This window comes from Eublepharis macularius, chromosome 7 (assembly GCF_028583425.1).
Source record: "Eublepharis macularius isolate TG4126 chromosome 7, MPM_Emac_v1.0, whole genome shotgun sequence".
NCBI classification, from domain to species: domain Eukaryota; kingdom Metazoa; phylum Chordata; class Lepidosauria; order Squamata; family Eublepharidae; genus Eublepharis; species Eublepharis macularius.
This window is the reverse complement of record NC_072796.1, coordinates 39,891,852-39,917,430: the sequence shown is the minus strand read 5'-3', so window position 1 is coordinate 39,917,430 and position 25,579 is coordinate 39,891,852. Positions and strand designations below refer to the sequence as shown.

The following is a 25,579-nucleotide window of genomic DNA, read 5'->3' as shown; positions in this document are numbered from 1 at the left end:
CCCTCTTCTTTCTAGAGCCCATTGTATTTTTTCCCTCAACAGGCTTTGTTACTAGTAAATAAATGTGTGACTGCACTGAGGTTGGGTTCTGTTTGTTCCATGGGGCTGTGTCTACACCCAGGATTTTCGAGCATCTGACCCAATCCAAAGGTCTCTATTTAACAGTGCAGCCGTTTTGATTGATCATATTCAGCAGCATATGTAACGATCTGGAATGAGTCTTCAAAAAGATTTTCTTGGATGTCTGTAGGGTTGACAGGTCCACAAAGACAATTTAGTGCTGAAGGCCAAACATAGTCTTGCAGCCTGCGCTCAAAAGCATATTTCACATATCGAATAACATGCAATGTCAATATAATAAATGCATTTTATAATTCAGTATGTTGCATTTAAGAATAATAACCCTGAATGCAGATTCACTCCATAGGAAAACCTACTTTAATGGAATAGAAAAGGAATACCTTAAAATCTCAGGAGGTTACAAATCATCATCGTATCTACAAACATTATTTACAGTTACTAAAATTGAAAAAAAATTTAAAATTAGCAGAATTCCAACAAACATTATATAATAAGTAAGGAATCTTCTAATACTTGAACAGGTAGCCAGCCTATAGAATGACTTTTGCTTTGCTGTAATTTTGGTAAATTAAGTTATTAAAAGATATGTGCCCACTGGAGTTACTTTCTGCTGGGAGCATACGAGTAAATTTCCCCCCGTATCCCCCATACTACTGACACATGCAACTTTATTAAACTAATACGATTACATTATTTTTATTGTGTTGGCTAAAAAAACCTTAACATTAATAGTATCCGTATAAACAAAATACTTTTGGGGGGGGGGGTGGTAATAGCCTTGATTGCTGCCTTTGGAATCTGTGGCTCCTAAATAAGGCTGTTGGGAAAATGGTCTGATTTTAATTTGTGTCATTCCATTTAGAATGTCTCGCCTTTATATGTAGCCCTAGCAACAGTTTATTTTCCATAGACCAGCTGAAAGAAATGCAACCAGGACCTGAAAGTAAATGTAAGACATAACTACAGCGTTGCCCTTTGCTTTCTTTCCTCCTTCCCCTCCAATGGCTTTAAAATTACATTTTTGCAAGTTTCTCTTTTTTGCAGATACTTTTAATCATTTACAAAGTCTTTTATGGTTCTGTTGTATTTTGCCTTTCCTTTAAGTGCAGCAGATGTGGGGTCACCCTCACAACAACCCTTTGAGGTAGGTTAGGAGAGAAAGTGATTAATCCCTGGTGAAATCCCTTTTTCCAAAGAAAACTCTGGCTTCCAAATTTCCTGATTCTAAAGGCATTGTTCCATTCATTTATACACTACTTGTGCTTATATGACAGCTACACTGAGTAGCTAGTTTTCCAAATTATGTATGTGTGTGCATATTTTCATGCAACACAGATTATGGAGGCCAAGAACAGTCATTGTTTATTACAGAATTTCCAACAGAGGCATACATAGAAATTGGTATGTATGTGTATTTGTGTGTGTGTGTGTGTATAGTATATATGAATTTACTGATATTTTCCCTCTCTGCATTTTCTTATCCGAAACCATAATGTCAAATGATAATTAGATGCTTTTATTATTGCTAACTTCCTTTTCCCAGCCTACACAGGTTGGGGAAACCAGCCAGAGCTGCTGCAGGGTTCTGCAAAGCTGGAGGAGTTTGGGCAAAGAACAGTCTTCTATCCACCTACACTTGAACTGATTGATAAAATATTAAGATGAGCACAGCTTCTTCCTTAGAGAGGAGGGCAAGCACACTCATGCAGGGTAGAAGAAAAGCACTTTCCCATTTTTATTTCTGCATAAAAACCATGGATATACACAGATGGATGCCACCTAGTCACTTCTGGGCTTCAGTGCTCTTTGGTTGTAAAATGGAGTCGTCTTATTGTGGAGTGTATACGTCTGTGTTATACAGGGAGGAGCTGTGGCTCAGTGGAAGAGCTTCTGCTTACATGTGAAAGCACCCAAATTCAGTCCCCTACACCTCCAGTTAAAAGGACTAGGCAGCAGGTGATGTAAAAGGCCTCTACCTGAGACGCTGGAGAGCTGTTGCCAGTCTGAGTTGCTTTCTCATTCAGCATAAGGCAACTTCATGTGTGCCTGCACAGAAAACCACTCCATGAACAACAGTTACAGGTAAGCACAGCCCTGTTTTTCTGCTTGGGGCACATCAGTTTGGATTGCGTTGGCCCAGCTGTTAGTTGTGTGACCAGACTCCACCCACAGGCACACCTACTTATGCCTGAAATATCCTATTTTCACCTATGAAATGTTCAATGGTATCTTCTAGGTGGGAAGGGCATTTGAACCCAGGCCTGCCTGGTACAAGTCCAGCATTCTTATCAGCTTTACTGGATCTCAGGTGCTCCCACTAGCACCCACGCATGCGCGCACGCTCGCTCACTCTCTCTTTCTCCTCCAGCTTCACGTGGTATGCAGCCAAGCATCACGAAAGCATTCGTTCCCAGCTGGGCCTTGTGAGCATGTGGGTGTCTCGCTCACAGAACTCTTCTCATTTGCACAGACGCAAACCAAAAGAAGACTGCAGCTATAAATAGCTCATGAAGTCTTGAACTGCAGTTGGTAACTTTGCTAGCATCTATGCCTGGTTTTCATTGTGGGAGTTAGTCATGGGGGACTGGTTATTTGGGGAGCAAGACAACGCAGTTATACTGCTGCATAGGAGTTCTTTCTTTTTTTAGTGTTGCTCCCCGAATAGCCATTTGCTTAGAAAACATTGAGACCTACATTTATTCGTCTCCTGCATCTGTTGGATTTTTCTTTTATGGGCTTCTATGCCTAATTTTCTTAAAAAACCAGAATCCGAAATTTATAACTTTTTAACAAATTGGGATGGTAAACTGGCCAGTATGGTGTCCTGCTTAGCATGCCGAACTAAAACTTGGGAGACCAGGGTTTAAATTTTTACTCTGCCATACAGTTCACAGGTTGACTTTTAGTGAGTCACAATCTCGCAACTTAACCCGCTTTGCAATGCTGTTTTGAGGATAAAATTGGGAGGATCACCCCTTACACCAAGTTGAATCCCTTGGATGAAATCCCTTGGATAAAATCTCACAAATACAATCCAATTTGTGACGGTCTATATGGTATGTTTCCTAGTTTTCTTAAACAATACTGTTCTGAACACTGAATAACGTACTTAGTTGAAACTCCTTCAGTGTTTGCTGTTTGGGTTGACCTTTTCCTCTTATGAGAAACCTGTATCCTGAATTATTATTTTTAAAGCATTTGTTAACCCTCTTCCTAGCATCCTCCTAGGTACTGCACTGGCGTTACTGAACACACTCAGAATTGATGAACTTTTCCGTAGAAGTGACAAATAGGAGACCTCCAAGCTGCTTTGCACCTTAAAATTGTCCCTTTTCCATAAATTTGAAACATTTCCTTAAGCATTGCCCATCCTGTACATATTTGCCTGTATGTCCCATTTAGTTAAGATTTATTTTCAAATAAAGAGACATATTAACTAGGCTCTTGTTGCTTTCAGTGAGAAAGCTGAATGTTACCGTAACACCTTCCCGATGAAGTCAGATGCTTAGCTTTGGATCGATCAAGCTCAGGATCAGCATTTCCATCAATACGGGAGGGGGGGGATATAACAGTTCAGACCCATGTGCATTGTTGTGACAGAGCTCCTACATATTCAAGCTTTCCCATAGACTTTAGCAAAGGTAGCTAATATACATATCCTACTTTCTCATGGACCTTCTCTCTCCACTGAAGTCAGTGGAGATGATTTTGTGAAACAAGCTTTGTTTGTGTAAGCACAGTCCCCTTGCTAACTGCTGGATCAGGGTGTGTCTCTCTTTATATATTGACAATGCAACAGAAAATACACAGTAAACTCACAATCAATATAGCTAAGTATTCTCTACTTCCCCAAGAGAGATTCTAAGGACAGCACTAGAGGGCTTAGTTTCCTTTGGATGAGATACCACTAGAAGCTTACAGTATTTTTTTGAAATACATGCTTTATTTCCTGTTATGCAAGCACTACAGCCAGAGTCTACTGAAAGCAGTCTCCCGAACTGGGTAGCAAGGCCACTGATCCTGCACGATTCCACAAAGTAACAGACTGTACGCTGTATCTGAAGAAAGGAATTTTGACTCTTGAGAAACTAATACCCTGAAAATCTTGTTGGTCTCCAAGGTGCCACTGGACTCAAATCCTGCTGTTATACTGCAGACCAAGATGACTACCTGCCTGAAGCCTGTACCTTGCAGCCCACGGACCGTTTCTAGTACAGCTAACTCTATCTAACAGCATTCTGCTGCCTGCATCTGTTCCCAATTCAAAACTGCTATGGACAGGAGTGCTGTTCCTGGGGCTGCAATGAGATAAAGGACCACTAATGTCCTCTTTCTAAATCCCTGATTGAGTTTGCATAGCAGTAGGCCTGTTCATGATGAGGGAGACAGCATTTAAAATGGTAATGTTACATTTAACAATACTGTCGAAGAACTTTTGTCATGTTTATTTCTTTAGTTTTCTTTTTTAAAAACATTAATTCCAGCGCTCCAAGTGCAAAGGCTAATGGCAAATGAGCAAGCAAGGTTAGTCGCTGAATGTTAAATGTGGCAGGGAGAGGTGGGCTAAGCGATACTGTAAATTATATACTTTGTCAGCTCATTCATGGAGTTGTCATAATTAGATTATTCTGACCCAGGATTACCGTATCTGAAACCTGAAAGAAACCATGTGACTGTCAGGAATCTTGTTAATTCTTTTTTTAAAACAAAAAACCTTAATGCATATTAATATTGCAGAAGATTTCTTGCTGCAGCCACATTGAAAGTACTGCATGCTAATTAATGAATGCTTAATCCATGATATTGAGTTAGGACATTGTCTGTTTCTTTATAACAGATTATTTTTTCTTCCTTTTTATTGTAAAAGATCTGTTTAAAGATAGTGAACCGTGTTAATCCAAAGTGGATTAAGTTTAAACTTGGGGGGTGGGGGGGTGGAGAGTGCCATCAAGTGATAACTGATTTACGGTGGCCCCTTGTGGGGTTTTCATGGGAAGAGACTAACAGAGGTGGTTTGCCATTGCCTGCCTCTGCAACTCTGGTCTTCCTTGGAGGTCTCCCATCCAATTACTAACTAAAGCCGACCCTGCTTAGTTTCTGAGATCTGATGAGATCAGGCTCACCAGGGCTATGACGTATTTAACTGGTCAGGGTTGTTATTCTAAACTACAGACTGATCAGGGCCCCAAGGTTTGGGGCAGTCATCAGTGTTCTCCGGAGCCCAGTGCTCTCCAACCCTTCATCAGCCCTTATGGTCCCCATTATCTTATCCCATCTCAGCTAGTTTGCTCTCTCTACTGTCTACTCTCTACTGGCAGAGGGACAGGACAGCAGACTTAGGGCCCTATATGCACAGTGCATCTAAGTGTACTGTAGGTAATCTGATTTCTAAAGTTGTGCAACTACACAGAAGGTTCTGGATCCTTCTGTGGCCCCCCTCAGTGGAGACTGGGCTCCTCCTTTCATGCCCAAAGTAGTCTATGAGTGGCAGGTGCGACAGAGAGGGCATAATTCATCCTTCAAGAGCTAGTGCAGACCTGGGAGATTCTATGTTCTGGCACACACTGGTGGTTTAAATTGGCCCAAGCAGGCACTGTCTTGGTATCAAACAGGCCTGTTGTGATCCACCTTTTTAAATTCAAATCCAGCCCTGGGAAAGCAGGGAGGGGAGAGAAGCACAATAAAAACACCATTTGCTCAACTTGACACCTCTCCTTGAGCTGTTTGTGTGACATCCTTGGGCTAAATAAATGTATGTTGCTTTAGCCTTTTGGTACCATGATAAAACTGTCATTGTGGCCTGCCGGTGCCTACATAACCAGGAGCCAGTTTAGCCATGGAGAAGGCTAAAGTATAAAGGGCTTCAACACCCTTTGTATGTGGGCTTCTGTGGCTCAGAAGGGAATGGAGGGTCCAAAAAGATGGGCTTGCCTTCACTTTCCCCATCCAAGCAGATGTCGTCTCAGGTACTGCCTGGTAATTCTCAACATGGCATTAGCCACTTTGTTCTTGCAAGCCTAGTGCAAGGCAACTTCCTAAATACCGTGTGATCCCTCTATAATTTACATTCTTTTGTAGTCCAATAAAGACCTTTCTTTGGTTAAGCTGTGCCAATGTGTCCTCACTCACAAGCCTTCTGCTCGAGCCATTGCTAGTGCTCTGAATATACTCAGACGTTCACCAGCTACGCCAGCAGCTGGTGAAGGGTGAAGCCTGTTTAATTTGGGTTGTGGCACGCTACTGGGAGAAATTAGTGATCGAGTGGGAGGAAGGAAGCCCCTCCCCTCTCCTGATCATGACAGGCACTAGAAGCGTTTGAACAAGTTTTCTATAGCAGGAGACTCGTCTTGAAGTAGAGTAATGCCTTCCTTGCAATCAGGTAACCTCCTCCAGAATTCTGCCAGCTGTTCCACCAAAAGAGTTCTGCCCAACCACTCAGCCACTAGCATTCCATGAACACCTGGTCACCTATCTGGATTCATTAGAAGAAATGTAATGTTCAACAGGGATGGAGAATTGGTATCACACAGAGATGTCTTCCTGGTCTCCTCCTCTGATTTCAAGATATGAGCAAGGCTTGCTCTGGCATCCATGGAGGTTTCATTTGCTTTTCTTCATGGAACTGTCAAGTATTACCACTGTGTCACCTGTGCAAATGCAGAGGACAAAGAAGATTAAAAATCAATTTAGGTTAAAGCAGAACAAAGAATATTTTTATGTATATCAAAGCATATAGGAGAAAAGGACTTCAAAATTCATAGATACATTGTGATTAAACAGGGACATATTACTACATGACAGAACAGATTAACTGCTAGCTGTATCTCTGCTGCTTCTCCTAGCAGCCTCAAAACCCTTCTCCCTCCAATGGACTCCAACTGGCCCAGCATTCTGCCAGCTCTCATTGGCTGTTTCTCAGGAGAGGCAGAGCTAGAACCAGTCTTGTCCTGTCACACCACTTTTCTCCTGTACTGCAGGACTCAAAAGCAGCCTATGCACAAAAAAAAAATCCACAAATGGCAAATTAAAACAGAGATGCTCTGAAAACAGCCTGTCATCCCACAGCACAACTAGCTCTCAATAATAAAAGTCTCAGGCAGAACTAGCATTAAGTTCTTAAAGTGGCTCAGGCTCACAACTCATTTATATTGTATTCTTTATTGTTATAAGCTGCATTAGGTCTATTTAGAGAGAACAGAGGGGTACAAATAAGTAAATAAATAAAACTAAAAATGCTGAGTGAGGCCAAGCAAGTGGTCTTGTTCATCCTTGGTTGGAACATGCTCTCTTCCCTGAAAGCAGCAGCAGAATCCCATTTTTTACCCTCTTGAAAGTGCTAACTTTCAATTCAATTCATTAATTAAATGAACAGCATGGGCCCAAATCATGCAAGGCTTGAAGGATTTCTCCTTGCCCAACCGGGGCCATGCAAGCCTTGCAGTCCCCCGTTAAAGCCAAATGAAAATCCGAACTTCATGCCTGTTTGTGCCTTTAAAAGCCTTTGATTTTTTTCTGAAACCTGTAAAGGTTCTACCATTGTATGGCAACGACAAACATTTCCCCTCTAGGCATTATCAAACCTTTCTCTTCTATTTGTCATATGCTGCCTTCTTCTCTAAGGCATCTACTGTACCATTCCCCTGCAAACATATATAGTAGCTTTCTTTCTGGCTTTATGTTTTCACTTACTCACTCCAGCCATCCATTTGTATTGTGTTCGTACAAACGTGTAAGCTATGGTCGCTTTTGGAAATATATATAATGCAACTGAAAATGGCAATGACCCCCCCCCACACACACACCCCTGTAGCCACATAAATATGTAGGCCTGTATGTGTGGTTACCAGTTATTTATTAATCTTGCTTCACAGTTCTCTTCGGTTTCTAGCTTCAGTGTTTTATTCAAGCACATGGTTCATGTTCTTTATTCAAGAACATGGTTTTCCCCCTCCCAAAGGAAAAAAAACAGACTATGTTATGATAAATTAATCTGACATATGAAAAGAAAATAGCAAGAGGAGATTAACTCAGACTAGTTAACCACTTGCTTGGTTTCATGTGAACAGTGTAAATCACCTCCAGGTGACCAGGCAGGAAAGCTAGGAGAGTGTTTTTTTTCCCCTTGGGGAGTGGGTCTGCTGAGGTACCCAAAATGCTAGTAAAATTGTTGTGGGCTAGAAACTTTCAATGACTTACATGCAAGGTTAGACTTACCCCAAATCATGCGGCAGAGAAATGCTCCCATGTTACTGTACAATATGGCAAATCCAAGGCACAGAAGGAAAAAGACTGCTATGCTGAGTGGGCTCAGATAATTGAAGATAGGATAGGCCCACTTCCCAGTTACTGAATAAATCTGTAATAGCCTAGACAAGAAAAGAGTGCATCATAATAAACTTGCATTCTGATGACCAGGGCTTTTTTTCTGTGAAAAGAGGCGGTAGAACTCAGTGGGTTGCCCTCGGAGAAAACGGTCACATGGCTGGTGGCCCTGCCCCCTGATCTCCAGACAGAGGGGAGTTTAGATTGCCCTCCGCGCCACCTAGCTAGCAATCTAAACTCCCCTCTGTCTGGAGATCAGGGTCCACCAGCCATGTGACCATTTTCAAGAGGTTCCAGAACTCCGTTCCACCTCATTCCAGCTGAAAAAAAGCCCTGCTGATTACTGTGCATCAGTCCATTCTAAATGACAAAAGGAAGGGTAATGTGCATTGATGATTTGTAAGCATCTCAGAATCATAGTTGGAAGGGGCCATACAGACCTTCTAGTCCAACCCCCTGCCCAATGCAGGATGAGCCTAAAGCATCTCTGACAAGTATTCTTCCAGCCTCTTCTTGAAAACTGCCAGTGAAGGGGAGCTCACCACCTCCCTAGGCAGCTGATTCCACCTTTGAACTACTCTGACCGTGAAAAAGTTTTTCCTAATATCCAGCCGGTACTTTTCTGCATGTAATTTAAGCCCATTGCTTCGAGTCCTACCCTCTGCTGCCAACTGGAACAGCTCCTTGACCTCCTCCAAATGACAGCCTTTCAAATATTTAAAGAAAGCAATCATTTCCCCCTACAATCTCCTTTTCTCCAAACTAAATATTCCCTAAATGTCATGAGGACAGGAAGAGGTGAGCCCCTGTCCTTGAAGGGAGGAAGCAGAGTGTGTGAAAAGAAAGTGTAGCAGAGATTTTGGAAGAGACTAAGATGATGACAGAACTGGGAGCTGGCTGAAGCATGCCGGAGGTGGTTGTGTTCTCTCTCAGTTTTGATGTGGGCTGGTGGAATTGCTGCCTTGCTGGTGTGCCACTTTATCTTGTCCATTGCCCAACCTGCGTATCAGCACATAAAACAAATCTGCAAAAGCACTTTTCATCTGCCGTCTCCTCCAAAGAGAACCAGCCCAGGTAAGTGCTACCACACAGGGAAAACAGGGCATGCGTGGCAGTATTTTAGTTAGGGACTTTCAAGTTAAAACAAATGCAACATATTTTTCTCTGCCTGCACATTTCCTTGCAAAATAATGACACCAAACTGTATTCAATTACATGGCAGGCAAATTCCTTATTAAGGTGGAGCCAGATGTTTGACGGTTTGGTTTCCTGTGTGTACACTGGAAAGGGGGGGGGGAAGGGTCATAAGGCAAAAACCAAACACCAAAAGTTATTAAATACAAGAGCCAGAGTGTCTCAGCTGCTGCAATGTTTGAAATTGTAGGCTGTGCATTGTCGTCTGTTGCCTGACTTCCATGGATGTGCATTAGATTAGATCTATCCCTTTCCTCTCTCAAAATTGAATTCCCAGAGATCCTAGGAGTGAAGCTGAACCCCAGAGCAATGATGTCTCTAGTAGCTGACCATATTTTAACAAGGCAGCATAAAAAAGCAAAAAGACAAAACAGACAATGATTCATCAGGGAGCCAAAAACAGCGACAGTCCCTGGTAAATAGGGCATATGTGGAAGCTATGTTCCCCCTGGAATGTGGCCTCTTTTAAGTAAGAATTCTGAGGGAATCTCAAAAGTCAGTTTCAAGGTCACAACAGCACAACTTGTAGATGGTACAACTCCCAACACTCAAGTAACAAAGGAGAACTGGTACATGGGAAAGGAATTTTGATAAGCAGCATACATAATCTCATTAAGTTCAGGATTTGATTAAGCTCAAGAACCCTTCACATATGGCCATATAAAGCAGTCATTCAAGAGTGCCAAAGCTGCTCCCAAAGTCAGATCAGGAGTGTATTATGGTTAAACAGTTAGGATTTCTTTTGTTTGAGAAGAGAGCGATTTCACCTGAGGACTTCAGGGCTATATGTAATAACTTAGGAGGAGACGGAATTCCCCTTTGGCTTCCTGCCTGTTGAAAAGAGATACCAAAGCAACATGCGAAGGAGATTTGTTTGTTAGAGAAAATGCTTACCAAGAGATATAGCTCAAACAGCCAATTCCTAACAAAGCAAGTCTTTTTCTCTTTGATGGATAATGGTGAGGAGTGATGCAGAGTTCTATCAAGACTGCCGGAAATATCCAAGTGTGCTGTAATGGAAAATACAACATATCACACATAACTGTAGTCATGGTGAATTCACTGCTTGTTGTGCCTATAAAATTGCTTATGAAAACTTGTAAAGATCTCCTGCTGGCATTTCTGCAGCAGCACTGGGCCAGCTGATGGTAAACAGATGGGGCAGTTCATGGAAGCTCAGAAATTGATCCAATATTGACTGAATGCCTTTGGTGCACTCCAGGCTACGATGGTGAGTTTCCATTTCTGGGGTAAGGTGGTTTGTTTGGGTTTTGTTTTCTCTCAGATGAGAAATGAAAGCCAAAAAATATATATATTGAATGGTATGCTACATATTTTCTTTTTGGTATTTTAGCCCATTCACTTCGAAGATATTTTGTATGTAATACTAGCAAAATGGGATATGTATTTTAGGGACTCTAGCAAGACACCTTTATATCATCTGGACAAAGGAAAGCCTTACAAACCCAAAACACAAAAAAGTCTCTACCAGCAAAAGCCACCATTCACCTAGGTAAAAAAGAAGTCTTCTTCCCTCCACACGGTCTGGTCGTTTGCACCTGGCTCGCCTTTGAGAGTCAGGCTACGCTGAAGATGGCAGAGTGCCTTTTTTCTTTGGCACCTGCAACGTTGCCACCAAAGCGAGTGGAAGTGGGGAGCTTTCCCCCTCCCACTCTCATAGCAGCATCAGGAATGACAGCTAAATTGCTGGCATTGAACATAAAACCAGGCCGTAGCGGTCATTAACTCTTGGTTCTTGCTCTAGCAGATGACACTGGCCTTTCCAGTATGTAGAGAACTGGAGGAAGTACTGCTGGGGGGGGGGAGGTGTTGAAAAATCAGGGATCTTGCTGTTTTACAGAGAGATGATACATCTTTCAAAAACATTAATCTACCTTTTCTAGTTTTAGATTCACTTTGATCTGGCAGCTGCACTGTTTCTAGAATGCATGCATACATTAATTATTATATGAATGAAAGATATTTTTTTTTGGCCATGGGTCCTGGAGTGATCAAGCTGAGCCTGTCAATGATTTCAGACCTCTCTTTAAGCCTGCCTGCATTTCTATTTTTTTCCATTCATGGCAATTTACAGTGCGAGAACAATACACTTCACAAAAGTAAATGAGTTCATGGTGATTCATGTTGATAAAGCAAAATACCCAAGTACTGCATGGCTGACCACTTATTGCAAAGTTTCCCGTTTGCCAATGGCTTTCAATTAGCTCTCCAAATGAATTCCTTTTGCTAGACAATGGAAAGTGGACTGTAGTGATGTCATTAGTAATGGACCATATACCACAATTTAAAACTAGTTGAAAGCCCTTTAAATGCATTTTGTTTTCTTCTCTGAAAACGGTCCCTACTTAAAGCTATTTCTAATATGGCTGTAGTCATACCACACACACCATGCGCCGTTAGAGGGCAATTAAACTTCGATTCCACTATAATGCATTGTTTAATCTAGCATTCATTCAAATAAAATGCAAGCTTTGTTCTTTGAGCAAATAAAAAATTTTGTTTAAAAAGCCAAATCTTAATAATTAGGCCTGGATTGACACCAGTCTTGGGTGGTTGGCAAAAATGGTTGGCAACAGTGACTCATTCTTGTATTTTCCATTAACAGTTTTCTTTTCAGTTTCACTTGCAATAAGTAAACCTGACAAAAGGAAAACAATTATCACAGAAGGGGGAGAAAAGCAGTTCATTCTCATTCTGCCCCCCCCCCACTCCACCCCCATTGCTGCTCTGAACAAGCATCCTGTGCAGAAAGCTCCCCTGTCAGGGAACCGAACGCACGAGGAATTTTACTCTGGCTTCATACAGAAGCCTTCTTTCACTTTGAGTTCTGCATGATTAGTCTTTTGTTTTGATTTATTTATCACTGCAGTTTAATTAAAAGCTTTGCTTTCAGAAGACAGCTTATTAGTCTACTGCCTTAATAGGAATGGCAGGGTATCAAGTGCAGTTTCAACTTGCCTGTAGTTAAATATTGCGCAAAAGGCTTAATGCTTTTTTTTTTAAGTCTACTTTTTTTCCTGGAGGCAGCAGTTTTTCCAAAGAGAGAACTTCCTACATTGACTTGCCTGTACTGCTACTGGTTTCTCTGTTCAGTTATGGGACTCCTGAATGCCGCAGAGGACTCTCAGAAATGTTTTAGATTGTAGTTCATGTCCCTCACAGTCACTCTGTGAACAGAGTAACCCCTAAAACATAATCAGCACATTGTAGCAGCTAAGCGCTCTAGGGGAACGTTTGTAGTGGTGGTGACTGGTGAAGCTAGCTTTCAAGAGAGCTTATCCTCCATTATTGGGTTGACTTCTGAAGGAGCCTCAGATTAGCTCTGATGAAGCCCCTGGGTTCTCTCTTGAAAGCCCTTTCTGTGAAGTAGAATACTGGATAATTCTGCCCAAGGGACATCCATTGATTTTTTACCTTGTGCACCATCTAACGTTCATCTCTACCATGACTTATACAAAAGTCACCACTGTCTTCCTCTGCCCTCAGCATTAAGGGATTTGTGTGTTCTGTTTATGTCCATGCAGAACACACAAATCCCTGTTTTACTGCTTTTAGTAGTTTTAGCATTTTCAGTGGGATCTCTCTCTTATTTGCATCTCCTTCCTAAAGGGCCAGAGGTGCAACCTGATACCAGCATCTTTTCAAATCTACATACCTGCTCAGCATTGCATACAAAGGATGCTTGTCAGACAAAGCCTTAAGATCATGGCCAGACACATCCCATCCCCCCACCCCCACCTTATTTAAAATCTCCAGCCTGAGGAAGAGTTCTGGAGAACTCAAACTTGCACACTTTTGGGGAGCATTCTGGCTAGTTCTAATAAAAGGTATTGTGTGGCTTCTGTTTTTAAATTTGGCTACCTGAAACCTCTTTGTACTAGAGAATAAAAAAAAACCCTCATTATTATATAAAAATTCTTGGGGACCCTATAGTCCCCTGTGCAAGCACTGAGTCATTACTGACCCATGGGGGGATGTTGCATCATGATGTTTTCTTGGCAGACTTTTTACAGGGTGGTTTGCCATCATCTTCCCCAGTCATCTACACTTTACCCCCAGGAAACTGGGTACTCATTTTACCGACCTTGGAAGGATGGAAGGCTGAGTCAGCCTTGAGCCAGCTACCTGAACCCAGCTTCCACCGGGATCGAACTCAGAGCCAAGCTACAAGTGACGCCTTACACAGGTAGGACACTTGTCAGCTTCCCTCAGGTTTTGATGGGAAATGTAGGCGTCCTGGTTTTACAGTTTGGCTCTCCATTACAGCTGCAAGACCAGGATGCCTACATTTCCCATCAAAACTTGAGGGAAGCTGACAAGTGTCCAACCTGGGTCAGGCGTCACTTGTAGCTTAGCTCTCAGATTGTGAGCAGAGCTTGAGCTGCAGTACTGCAGCTTACCACTCTGTGCCACGGGGAAAGGTGGCATATAAACGTTTTAAATAAATAAATAAAATTCCACACTAGGTTTTAGCCAACAGGCCAAGAAGCCATGAGAGAGTGGAATTCATCTAGTGAACTCACAAGGTGATACACTGTGGTGTGCCTTACATTTTTCACAATGCCATTCTCTCATCTTCTTAAGCGAAATTATTCTAAGGCATTTTTAGGCCTCACATTTCTTCACATCAGTGAACTTTATATGTCTCAGAAAATTTTGATTTTAAAAAATACAGGGAAATGAATGAAGGCCCAGGGGATCTATCATTTAGTCATGCGTGTGTGTGTGTAGGGATATCAATTGGATTGGGACTGTGGCACAGTGGGGAGGAAGGGCTCCTGCCTTCCTGACCTAAAACAGCCCCAGGAGCTGCCAGCGCAACAAACAATGCTCCCCCAGGCCATCCTGTGTTGAGAAAACAGCAGACAGGGAAGGACAGAGGTTCTCCTCCCCTGCACCACAGTCCTAATCTGAATCAGGCTATTGAGATGCTTTAGAACCAAAGTCCCATAGGGACCTCACTGCTGCTGTATGGCTGCAAGTCCCCATAATCATGTGTTAAAATGAAGAGCGCTCTTCTAGCCATGTCCTGGCTTTTGTCCATGAGATGTTTGAGCCAGTGGACATAATGTCCAGTAAGGACTGGGGGAAAGCAAATCTGAATCCCTCTCTGCTATCAAAGCTCACCTTGTGTCAGTCACTCTCTCATCGTAACCTACCCTGCAAGCTTGTTGTGAGGATTAAACAGACACACCATGTATGCTTCCCTGAGCTTCACAGAGGGCAAGAGAAAAATGTGATGGGCACATAATGATTGTAAGCAGCTTCAAAATGGTTTGTCTTCGTGGGAGTTTAGGATATTTTTTGTAGCACAGCCCAGTGCTGGAGCCAGTAGCATAATGCTGTGGATGTGGAGAGAACAGTGAACAAATCCAGGCTGAAAGGTAAGACTGGTTCATTCATCTTGCTCTTATGACTCAGTCTTGCCCTGAATTTGTCTTCGTATCAATCCCCAAGGGGACACATCATTAAGTTAATTCATACCCACAGTTTCTACAGTACTGGAAGCATGTTTGCATTTGACATGTCCCTTTTTGTTTTAAATGAAGGCAATTCAAAACTATACTTCAAATGCACAACATGTACAGAAATATGTAAGCGATCCTCTAGCATTCCCCTTTGGTGCTGCAGCAGAAATTCGCTGATCAGTCTATCTGCTTCTACATACCTTTGGATTCTTTCACTCCTTCCAAAAAGCATTTACCCATCCATTTGTAATCCCAAACCCTTCTATATTGTATAACATTCTGTTGACCGCAACAACAGTTTTCATTCTTCTCTTTGCACTGCAGTAACCTAAAAAGTTTCTCTTCACCTCCCCATTTAATGACTTCATATCTTTCTACTCAGTTAAACTTGGCAAGCAATGATTCACTGGCATTTCCCTGTGCACTCTAAGGCTTTTTTGGGCAATTCATACAATCCACCCACTGCAAACAGTTCTCTGAATGATTCTTAACAAGATAACAGTAAACAAAAAAAGTAAATCTGCAATGGCTGGGCATGGTTCAGCCAAAATTAAGCCAACTTCTTGTTAATTTCAATTGGAAAGATTAATATTCCCCTAACACTCCCAATGAAACCAGTTGGACTTAAAAAATAAATAATTGGCTAGATGACATTATCTTTGTTTTGCAAAAATCATGCAACTGCATATCATTTATTGCAAAGAATTCTACTCACCATAGCATGATTCATCCACACAGGAACAGTTTCATCAAGGATCTTGGGAAAAATCATCTCTCGATCATAAGAGAAGATTGTCCAAAAGGCTGTGGCTACAAACTGGAATGATTTTTTTTTAAAAAAAGCATTTTTAAAGTGTGATGGTTTTATCTAATAGCAGAGAGACTGCGGTAATTATCTGACAGTAAAACAAAAAGAAAAAAGCACAACTGCAAACAGAAATGGGAAGTCACTCAACAGGAGACAGCTGAATATAGCACGTTCTTGTCTATGGCACTGTTGGATTTCAACATTGCATTGTAGAAAAGAATGACTGAGTAGCACACCACCCTAATATGGAAGCAGCCTGTGCTGTGGAAGATGTGACAGAAGATGCAGAAAGTGGATGGATGGGTGGGTTGGGCCAAAATTGACTTCCCATAAGGTACGAAGCTCCATCAGTGACCTTTTTGAACATTAAGTATAGTGAACACAGTTCCTGGAACATGGAAAGAACAAGGACACAACAATCCATGGGAAGTTCTATCGCACAAGTTACAATGAAATGCACAGGAGCTGTGCAAGGTCATGGTGGTGCCCCCAGCCTGGAACAATGGGCCCTGTCCTGGTGCCATGTTTGCAGTCACTAAATATGGACAAGAATTTTCGTTTCACTCCTGAAACTGCACTGATGGAAGTGAAAACCTTCACTGTTTGGGAGGTCTCTGTCTGCCAGACTGAGGGCAGCCAAGGAGCAAAGGCTGCCCTGTCTTTACAGCCATAACAGTATAAGCATCATTTATGATAAACCAGTCATATTTTTGGGTGAAGTATAATATCTGCAGAAGAAGCATTTACATCAGGCAGATTTTAATTCCAGTATTGGTTACTGCTGTGTGAAAGCTTGTTTTGAAATGTCTTGACTTTTTTCCCTTTGGAGCCAATGCTAGTGGAAACCAAGACCAAGGGTGTTTGCTACTAAAAATTGTATGCCTCGCTTATCATCAGAAATAACTCCCTTGATTCAGACCTTTCCATCTCGAGCCTGGCCAGAAGATGGCACGGGCAGTTCCTGTGTCTTGCTTTCTTTCTGAGAAGGAACATTCCCTCAATTGACAAGCATGTGGGTTAGGAGGACATTACCTTCTCAGCTAATAGAGGGCTACACCTGTCCCACCAGTCTGAAAACTGGTGTTCGGTGAAGCAGCCGAAGATTCAAGCTACCCAAAACAGTGCTCAGGACTGTTCCAGGGCACAGATGGACCACTATAGGTTTGAATGAGTCCCCATGTCTGTTACCAGTGAGGAGGTGGGATAGCAAAGTTTTAAACAAGCAAACAAAATACCCCTCTTGTCAAAAGCTAGCACATCAGGAAGTAGGTCTCCCTCCAGATTTCTAGTTTAGATGTTAACTTTCCAGACACAGGTGTTTTTTATAGAAGGGAGAGCATTCTAAAGAGATGCGGTCCCAGGAAGGCTGTACTAAGGATCCTGTTAACAGGAATCACAATCAGCTGTGAGGCAATGGGGGCAAGAGAGCACCAGAGCACCCCTCCCCCCGCACATGTTATTCCCCCCTCTTGATGTTCTTCTGTGCAAGTGTGTGTTTATATTCCCCTTCCTTTTCTGTGTGTACGTAGACTTGGCTCCATCTTTCATGGCAGCCGTTTTGTAGCGGCAGCCTCTACCCTGCCTCAAAATTCCAAAGATGCCAGCAGGTTCAGAAAGGTTGGGGACTCCTAAACCAATCGGAGTGTCTCCATATTCTACAACATGCCGTCAGAAAGGAAGTACAGCTGCTTTCTGCTGGATGTCAGAGAAGATCTGACATATGCATGCTTCCAGATGTGTTGCTGGGGTGCATGGTTTCACTTTATGGAAATGACAACATGCAAGAAAAAACAACTTTGACTACATTCATGCCTCTAATGCACTACATATTTTAACACTCGGCTTTTTGGGTACTCATCTTATCAGGGTGTAATTCACACATAGATTTATATTTGAGGACAAGCAATTATTCATCTTTGTTATCTTTCTTGACTTACAAATGCACAGAATGAAGGTTTTTTCCCCTCTGTGCCCTAAATTACAACCACACTGTCTACTGTAATTTAAACCATCAACACTGACTAAGATTAACCCTTTTATAATTGCCATGATGAGTGTTTACTTGTAACTTACAGCGGCTCCAGGAAAAACCAGGGATCCGAAGAGCAAGTCTCTGAAGGGCAGCAAGAAGTTAGCAATTCGCTCTTTCTTCATTAATATGAACACATCAGCCAGTAAGGAGATGCCATTGAAAAAAGCCTGCAAAACCTAAATTAATTACAACTAATGAGCAGATCTTCATCCAGTTTTAATTGTACACACCTCAATGAATTTCATTCTTGCACTTAAGGGAACAGTTTTCAGGGCAAACTATGAATCAGCATTGGGGTAATTGCTGCTGGCTAAAATCTATCTTATTTACTGAAAGTGTTTTAATAAATTAGTTTGGGTGGTAAACTTTAACACTATCTTGTTTAATGGGCTTACAGAAGAGCTGGGGAGAACAGGGAGCTTTGTTTTGCACAAAGATTCTAAAATTGGTTTAAATATATACTTTCCCCATGGGCATGCATTCTATCTTCAGTGGAAGAAAAGACAATTAAGTTGGAGGAAGACTCCTTCAGCTGGAGGAAGGCTTCAGCTCCAAGTGGTAGGAATAATACCATTATTTATCTGAAGGGAGTAATATAGACTATCTGCAAGGTATTCCTAGAGGCAGGATCACATTGCATAAGCTATTGTTTGCACAAATCAGAGAGTCTAACAACCTATCTCAAAGAAGCACCATCCCTCTGACAACTGGGGGAAAATATAGTAGGGGGGGGAGGTGAACTTGCAAGCCAGAAAACAAAAACAAAACGAGAGCTCCACCAAAATGTTATTCTTTGTAAGGACATGCCTTGTTATGTGTTAGTCACACGCACGGGAGCATCACACCAAGAAACAGAATCCCTAGAAAGGACAGGCAGCTAGAAGCTGGGTCAGCATTCAGTGACTCTAAGCCACAAACCAGAACACAACTGAGAACTTGCCAGGACCTGACTCTCAGCAGAGATTCAGGGCTCAGTGGGAGCAAAGGGCAAGGTTGGCTTGTACCCCAGTGGTGCTCCTCTATGCACTTTTTCACATTTTCCCATATAAATGGTGGTTGGGCCTTAATGGAAGAATGCAGTACGTCTCTGTGCAAATAATACCATCTGGATGAACGTGGGTTTGTTGATTATGCGTATAAAAACTTATTAATTTTATAGCAAAATTGCAGGTTAAACCTCCTGACTTTACATCCAGTTCACAGCAAAGCAAAACCTGGGATCCAGAAACCGGTGTTAGGTACAGCCAAGGTGTTGGCATACTACCAATTTGGATTTTTGCTAAATAGGGATTTGAACTCACCCCCCCCCCCCCCAGTTGAAATCCGGCAATCCTGACATTATACCAAAACTAACTCACTTCCCCATGGTCTTTTTTGGCTTGTTCCCTTTGATCTTGCCAACTTCCTTGGCATATCCCAGATTATAGTTGAAGCTTGGCCAAGTATTGGAAGAGATTTTCTATGCTGCATTGCAGGCTGTTCCTTGAGCTACAAAAGTCCAAGAATCTCTTGGGCATGCCAAACTAACTGCATAGTTCTTTACTTCCATTCAGGGAGCTAAAATACTTTGAACTCTCTCCCTGGAAGGAAAAACTGGACTGGTATTCCACAGGGCAAACAGATAAAGGCTGTGCTGAACTGTGAATTGTTAAAAATATCTATTGTATATTATCACAGTTGCTGTTGCTGTAATGTTTAGCTGTGTGGACCACTTTATAGTCTAAAAGATGGCAACTACCTCAATAAATTTGAAACAAAAATTTCAATTGTGAAAGAAACGAAAGTTTCCTGAGGGGTAGCCATTTTAGTCTGCTGTAGCATGATTACACAGCAGTTAGATAGTACCTTCAAGACTAGCAACTTTCATTTCAGCATGAGCTTTTGTGAGTCAGAGCTCACTTCCATCAGATGCATAGAAGCATACATCCATATGCCTGGTTATAGACACAAGAAAGGAAGAGGGGACTTCCGGGATGAAGCAGTGAAGGCATGGCAGTTGAGTTATGAGCTCTCTGCCGTGATCTCCCTGGTTCCTTGGGACTCGAGAATTCGGGCCCCCCAAGTCCCCCCCATGGAGAGGGGGATAGGCTGGAACAAGGTAGAGGAGCTCAAGGGGACTGGCAACCCCCGGGAAGACCCCACGCCGGTTCAGAAAGCAAGGACCAGGGGAGAAGCCAACATGGCTATGTAGCTGCAAAAGCCAAAAGTCCGACAAGCAAAAATAAACTAAAGCAGATTCCAGATAAGACAAACAAACACAACTGGAAGACCGAGCAAAGTAACCCTACAAGACTTCCCACCAAGTTAGAAGATTGTTTTATGATTTTACGAGGGCTAACCAGCTTGATTACAAGGCGGCTGCCTTGGGCGAACGCTGGGAGGAGGGAGTTGGACACGGAAGAGTGATTGCAAAGAAAACTCTCCCAGTGGAGGGCTGGAAGCAATAAACCTTTGAAAACAAACAGTAAAAGCGAAGCTTTTCACCACTTTGACGAGAGTTTGGACACACATATCTATAAGTAACTTTGAAATGGCTTTCCCGGAAGAAATATTTTCCAAGTTGCAACAAATTGCTAAATTGATGACTGAATTACTAACTAAAGCAGATGAGATACTTGGAGTGGAAGTGGATAAAAACACTATAAAAGATAATAATGCAGAAGAAATTTCTAAAGAGACAGACCTAGCTGAAAAAAAATTAGAGAGGGATGAGGAAAAGTCCAGTCTACAAAATGGAGGGATATACCAGTACGTCTCTGTGAAGATACAAGGCACAAGCAAGAGAGGGGAGGGGCAACGAAGCAGACCTATGAAGAAGCCCAGTGTACCGTTTCTGAATGAGTATGCAACGTATCTTAAAGAAGAAAAATAAGCAGAGAAATAGCAGCATTTTTACTGACCCCCTCCAGAATTGGTTAGAAGACAAGAAAAGCTGCCTTTGGGGATGCAGATGGGAGAAAGGACTTGGTGTATTATTTTACAGGAAGAAAGAAGAAAAAACGAGAATGAAATCCAGATTATGATCCAATAGTATAGGTTTAATCGCTTTGTCTATCTGTTCTCTCTAACCTGTTATATTGTTTATGTGCTCTGAAGGGATAGGAGAGAGGGGGATTGATGGAACTGTAGAGCCTTCTGGTTTTACTATTGTTATTTTGAAAGAAAGAAAGAAAGAAAGAAAGAAAGAAAGAAAGAAAGAAAGAAAGAAAGAAAGAAAGAAAGAAAGAAAGAAAGAAAGAAAGAAAGAAAGAAAGAAAGAAAGAAAGAAAGAAAGAAAGAAAGAAAGAAAGATTATGATTTAGGTTACCTCTCTATGTTTAATGATATGTAACACAGATTTACTGAAAGTTTAGATGTTTTATAACATGTTAGATATTGTATATTTACTGTTAAAGGACTAGTGATAATATGACAATTGGGTCTTTGGAGTTCTTCAATTACTCCTAGACTTTAGATATTCTCTCTAGAATATAAATTAGTGTTTAAGCTAAATACTTATCTGTTCTTCCCAGCCTCACTATTATGAAAATCCAAATATGTAATCTTAGATGGCTTGGATAAAACAGATGAAAGAGCTACTCTTTCTAGAATATAATTTAGTGTTTAAGCCAAATTCCTATTTGGTGTTCCCAGCCACACTATTATGAAAATTTAAATATACAAGTTTTGATGGCTTGGATAAAATAGATGAAAGAATGCGGGAAAACTGGTATAAAAATGCCTCTTTTTTATATTGATATATAATAAGGATCACGTATCTTACTGCTCATATCTTCTACCTTTCTATTTCTATCTTCTAATCCTGGAATGATTAATGGATTAACAATTTTGGCAAAAATGCAGAGGCTTGGAAATGGGTGTATTGTCGAAGGCTTTCACGGCCGGAGAACAATGGTTGTTGTGGGTTTTCCGGGCTGTATTGCCGTGGTCTTGGCATTGTAGTTCCTGACGTTTCGCCAGCAGCTGTGGCTGGCATCTTCAGAGGTGTAGCACCAAAAGACAGAGATCTCTCAGTGTCACAGTGTGGAAAAGGTGTTGGCAGGTCATTTATATCTACTCAGGAGGGGTGGGGTTGAGCTGAGTCATCCTGTAAGAGTTTCCCAGGGTGTAGAATGCTAATGGTGGGAGGCTTCACTGTATCCTGAGGAGGTTCTTTTGCATATGGATTGGTGCTTGATGTGCTAATCTTCTCTGCAGGGCTATTGTCGGGTGTAGAGTGTTTTGTTAGCCTGATGTTTTTCAGAACTGGAAACCATGCTCTGTTCATTCTTAAGGTTTCTTCTTTCCTGTTGAAGTTTTGCTTATGCTTGTGAATTTCAATGGCTTCCCTGTGCAGTCTGACAAAGTAGTTGGAAGTGTTGTCCAGTATTTTGGTGTCCTGGAATAAGATACTGTGCCCTGTTTGTGTTAGGCTATGTTCAGCCACTGCTGATTTTTCAGGTTGTCCAAGTCTGCAGTGTCTTTCATGTTCTTTTATTCTTGTCTGGATGCTACGCTTTGTGGTCCCAATGTACACTTGTCCACAGCTGCAGGGTATACGGTATACTCCTGCAGAGGTGAGGGGGTCTCTACTGTCTTTTGCTGATTGTAGCATCTGTTGTATTTTTCGGGTGGGTCTGAATACTGCTTGAAGGTTATGCTTTTTCATAAGCTTTCCCATCTGATCAGTAATTCCTTTGATATATGGCAAAAACACTTTTCCTGTAGGAGACTGTTTTTCCTTGGTTGTTTGATTCATCCTGGGTTTGATTGCTCTTCGGATTTCATTTCTGGAGTAGCCATTTGCCTGAAGTGCGTGGTTTAGATGATTAATTTCCTCATTGAGAAAGTGCGGCTCACATATCCGTCTTGCACGATCCAGTAATGTTTTCATTATGCCTCTTTTCTTTCGGGGGTGGTGATTGGAGTTTTTGTGTAAGTACCGATCAGTGTGAGTTGGTTTCCTGTAGACCTTGCGACCTAACTGAAAGTTTGCTTTGCGGATGACCAAGGTATCCAGGAATTGGAGTTTTCCCTCGATTTCTTTCTCCATTGTGAATTGTATGTTCAGGTGGATGTTGTTGAGATGATTCAAAAACCCCATCAATTCTTCCTCCCCATGGCTCCAAATGATAAATGTATCATCCACAAACCAAAACCATACACTAGGTTTGTGGGGTGCTGATTCTAGAGCTGTTTTTTCAAAATGTTCCATGTAGAAGTTTGCTATAACTGGGCTGAGAGGGCTCCCCATGGCCACCCCATCCATCTGTTCATAGAATTCGTTATCCCATTGGAAGTAACTGGTTGTCAGACAATGATGGAATAAGGCTGTTACATCCTCTGGGAAAATCTGATTAATAAGTGCAATAGTGTCTTTTACTGGAACCTTAGTAAACAGGGATACAACATCAAAACTAACAAGTATGTCTTGTGGATTGAGTTTCAGAGAACTGATTTTGTTGATGAAATCTGCTGAATCTTTGATGGGACTTTGGAAATGGGACCTTGGAAATGGGACTTACGCATAATATATACAAAAGAAAGAATTATTAGAAAGGAAATAAGAAATAGTGCATAAAAAAGCACAGAAATTAAATAATGATTGGAGAGATTAAAAGGGAAGCTTGAAGGTATAAGGGGCGTTAACTGGTTATGTAGCGGCTTTCGGTATTTATGGATTGATGGATATATGCCTTGTGCACGAATCTGCTATTGAAATCTTTGTTCTTGTTTGTAATCCCTTTCCCCATTATAAAAATTTAATAAAAAATAATTTGGAAAAAAAAAGAAAGGAAGAGGGAAAGCCACAAAGAGAGGTTGGTGTAGAACAAGATTCAGCTTAGGTGAAGTGATTTTTCTTTGGACTTGATCTTGTTTTTTTAGTTAAACAATTACTGAAAATAAGTTACATTTACTTAGGGTTAAACTAGACCCAGATCGAGATACAGCATCATTGACCGGCATCATTGACCCTGCAATAGTTGTTGGGAGGGGGAGACGATACCATGGTTGGTAAAGTTCAAACACACACCTTCCCATCTATCTTTCTCCCAGCAGGATTCTGAGACTAGAAGCTCCCACCAATCTATAAACAACTTTTTAGAAAGGAAGCAGCAGCAGCTTTGCTTACATGACTGAATATGTGGATTTTGCTGCGATAGAGGCATCATTCAATGAAGGTGAAGAAGTTAAACGTTGGATTTTGTACATATGTGCTTGTTTGCTATGTTTTAAATTCTGTGATGATGCTTGTGCGGCTTGTACCCATCTTGAATGGTTTTATCAAGGGCCGTTTCCACACACGTTGGATAATGCACTTTCAATGGACTTCAGTTATCCTTTAGAAGTGGATTTTGTGTTTCACACACCACAACCCAGTTCCAAATGATCACCAAAGAGCATTGAAAGAACATTATCCAACGTGTGTGGAAGCAGCCAAGGTTTGGAGATAGTCCCTACAGGTCAACAAATCCCATTTTTGTCCTTTGAGGGAACCCAAAGAATTCTTACTGTCATTTGATTAGAAACCAACGAATCCCTGTAGTCATATCTGCCATTCCTTTCAAACAAAACAAACTGTTGATGGCGAGGAGAGAGTTCACCTCACCCTGCCTTTTCCATCCCGCCTCTCGCCTGCTGCATCCTGCAGCCAGGTCGCCTCGTTTTAGGAACAGGGGCTTCGGCTCAGTGGGAAGCACCGGCTTTCGGAGGCCGGCGCAAACCTGGGACGCTCCTTCCCATCCATACAAGCTCAGGAAAGACTCCTACGGCGCGAAGGCGCTGGGAGACTGAACTGCCCCTTCTTATTGCGGAGGGCGGCGTTGCCTCTCTTTTACGCGGGCTCCGCTTATTTCTCGCTCCACGTCCCGAGCCACCTTCCCGCGGCAAATGAGTTGCTGCCTTTTGCAGTTGCGCGCGGAGCTGGGCAGCGGAGGGGGTCCCCGGCCATATCCCGCCCTTTACCAGCGGGCTGCGGTGCTGCCGCCTGACCCCCGAGGCTTAGGCGCCCGCTGGCCTCGCTCCCGCCCGGGCTGCTGCTCGCGTCGCTTACCAGATTGATAAAGGTGAGGAACTTCCAGTGGCCGCCGTAGCTCATGTATTCCTCGGGCTTCAGCACTAAGCGAGCCACGTCCCAACGGAGGTTGAGTTTGATGACGTAGAGGAGCGAGGCGAGAGCCAGGCTGTGCCAGAGGGCCGGGACGGAGGGCCTCATGCTGCCCCGGCCAGCGCGCGTACCGTCCTCCGGAACGCACTGCCCGCGATTGCCGCCGACTCGCCGCCCTGGTGGGGCGCTTTATAGCAGGGGCGGGAACGGGCCAGACGCTACGGGTTTGCATAACCGACGCTCGGCTCTGGGCAAACAGGCAAGCTAACAGGTTTCCCCGCCGCCGAATCGGGGAGGGTGTCGCAACGGAAAGTCTGTTGTCGTGGCGGTTGGGTGGAGGACAACGTAGGAAGGCTTGTTGCCCCTTTGGCTTGAATCAGCTGCTGCAGGGTTTGATTTTTTTAAAAAAAGAAATCGTTGATGGCAAACAAGCGCTCTTTTCATACAGTTGCAATAGTAATAAGGGAGGCAGTGTGGTGTAGTGGCTAAAGTGTCGGTCTGGGAGCCCCGGGTTCGAATCCTGCTGCTCCGTCGAAACTTGCTGGGTAACCTTGGGCCAGTCGCGC

The 25,579-nt window shown here is 42.5% G+C and overlaps 1 protein-coding gene across 1 annotated transcript; it reads right to left on the bottom strand.

Annotated features, from left to right (window-relative positions):
- Window positions 1-420: 420 nt before the first annotated feature.
- On the bottom strand, window positions 421-25,228 carry ADTRP (androgen dependent TFPI regulating protein). Its single transcript, XM_054984601.1, has 6 exons — window positions 24,960-25,228; window positions 17,968-18,102; window positions 15,802-15,903; window positions 10,492-10,607; window positions 8,296-8,447; window positions 421-6,728 (listed from the first exon to the last, which is right to left on the bottom strand). The coding sequence occupies exons 1-6, from the start codon at window positions 25,119-25,121 to the stop codon at window positions 6,682-6,684; spliced, it is 714 nt and encodes a 237-aa protein (XP_054840576.1). The 5' UTR covers window positions 25,122-25,228; the 3' UTR covers window positions 421-6,681.
- Window positions 25,229-25,579: the final 351 nt, after the last annotated feature.

Bases quoted from the DNA above. Each gene is read 5' to 3' on its own strand.
- ADTRP (XM_054984601.1), bottom strand. From the start codon at position 25,121: ATGAGGCCCTCCGTCCCGGCCCTCTGGCACAGCCTGGCTCTCGCCTCG. The intron at 18,103-24,959 runs GTAAGCGACGCG...TAATTAATTTAG, and splicing joins TCCTCACCTTTATCAATCTG to GTTTTGCAGGCTTTTTTCAA. The intron at 8,448-10,491 runs GTAAGCATTTTC...TTTCTTGTCTAG, and splicing joins TGTTTGAGCTATATCTCTTG to GCTATTACAGATTTATTCAG.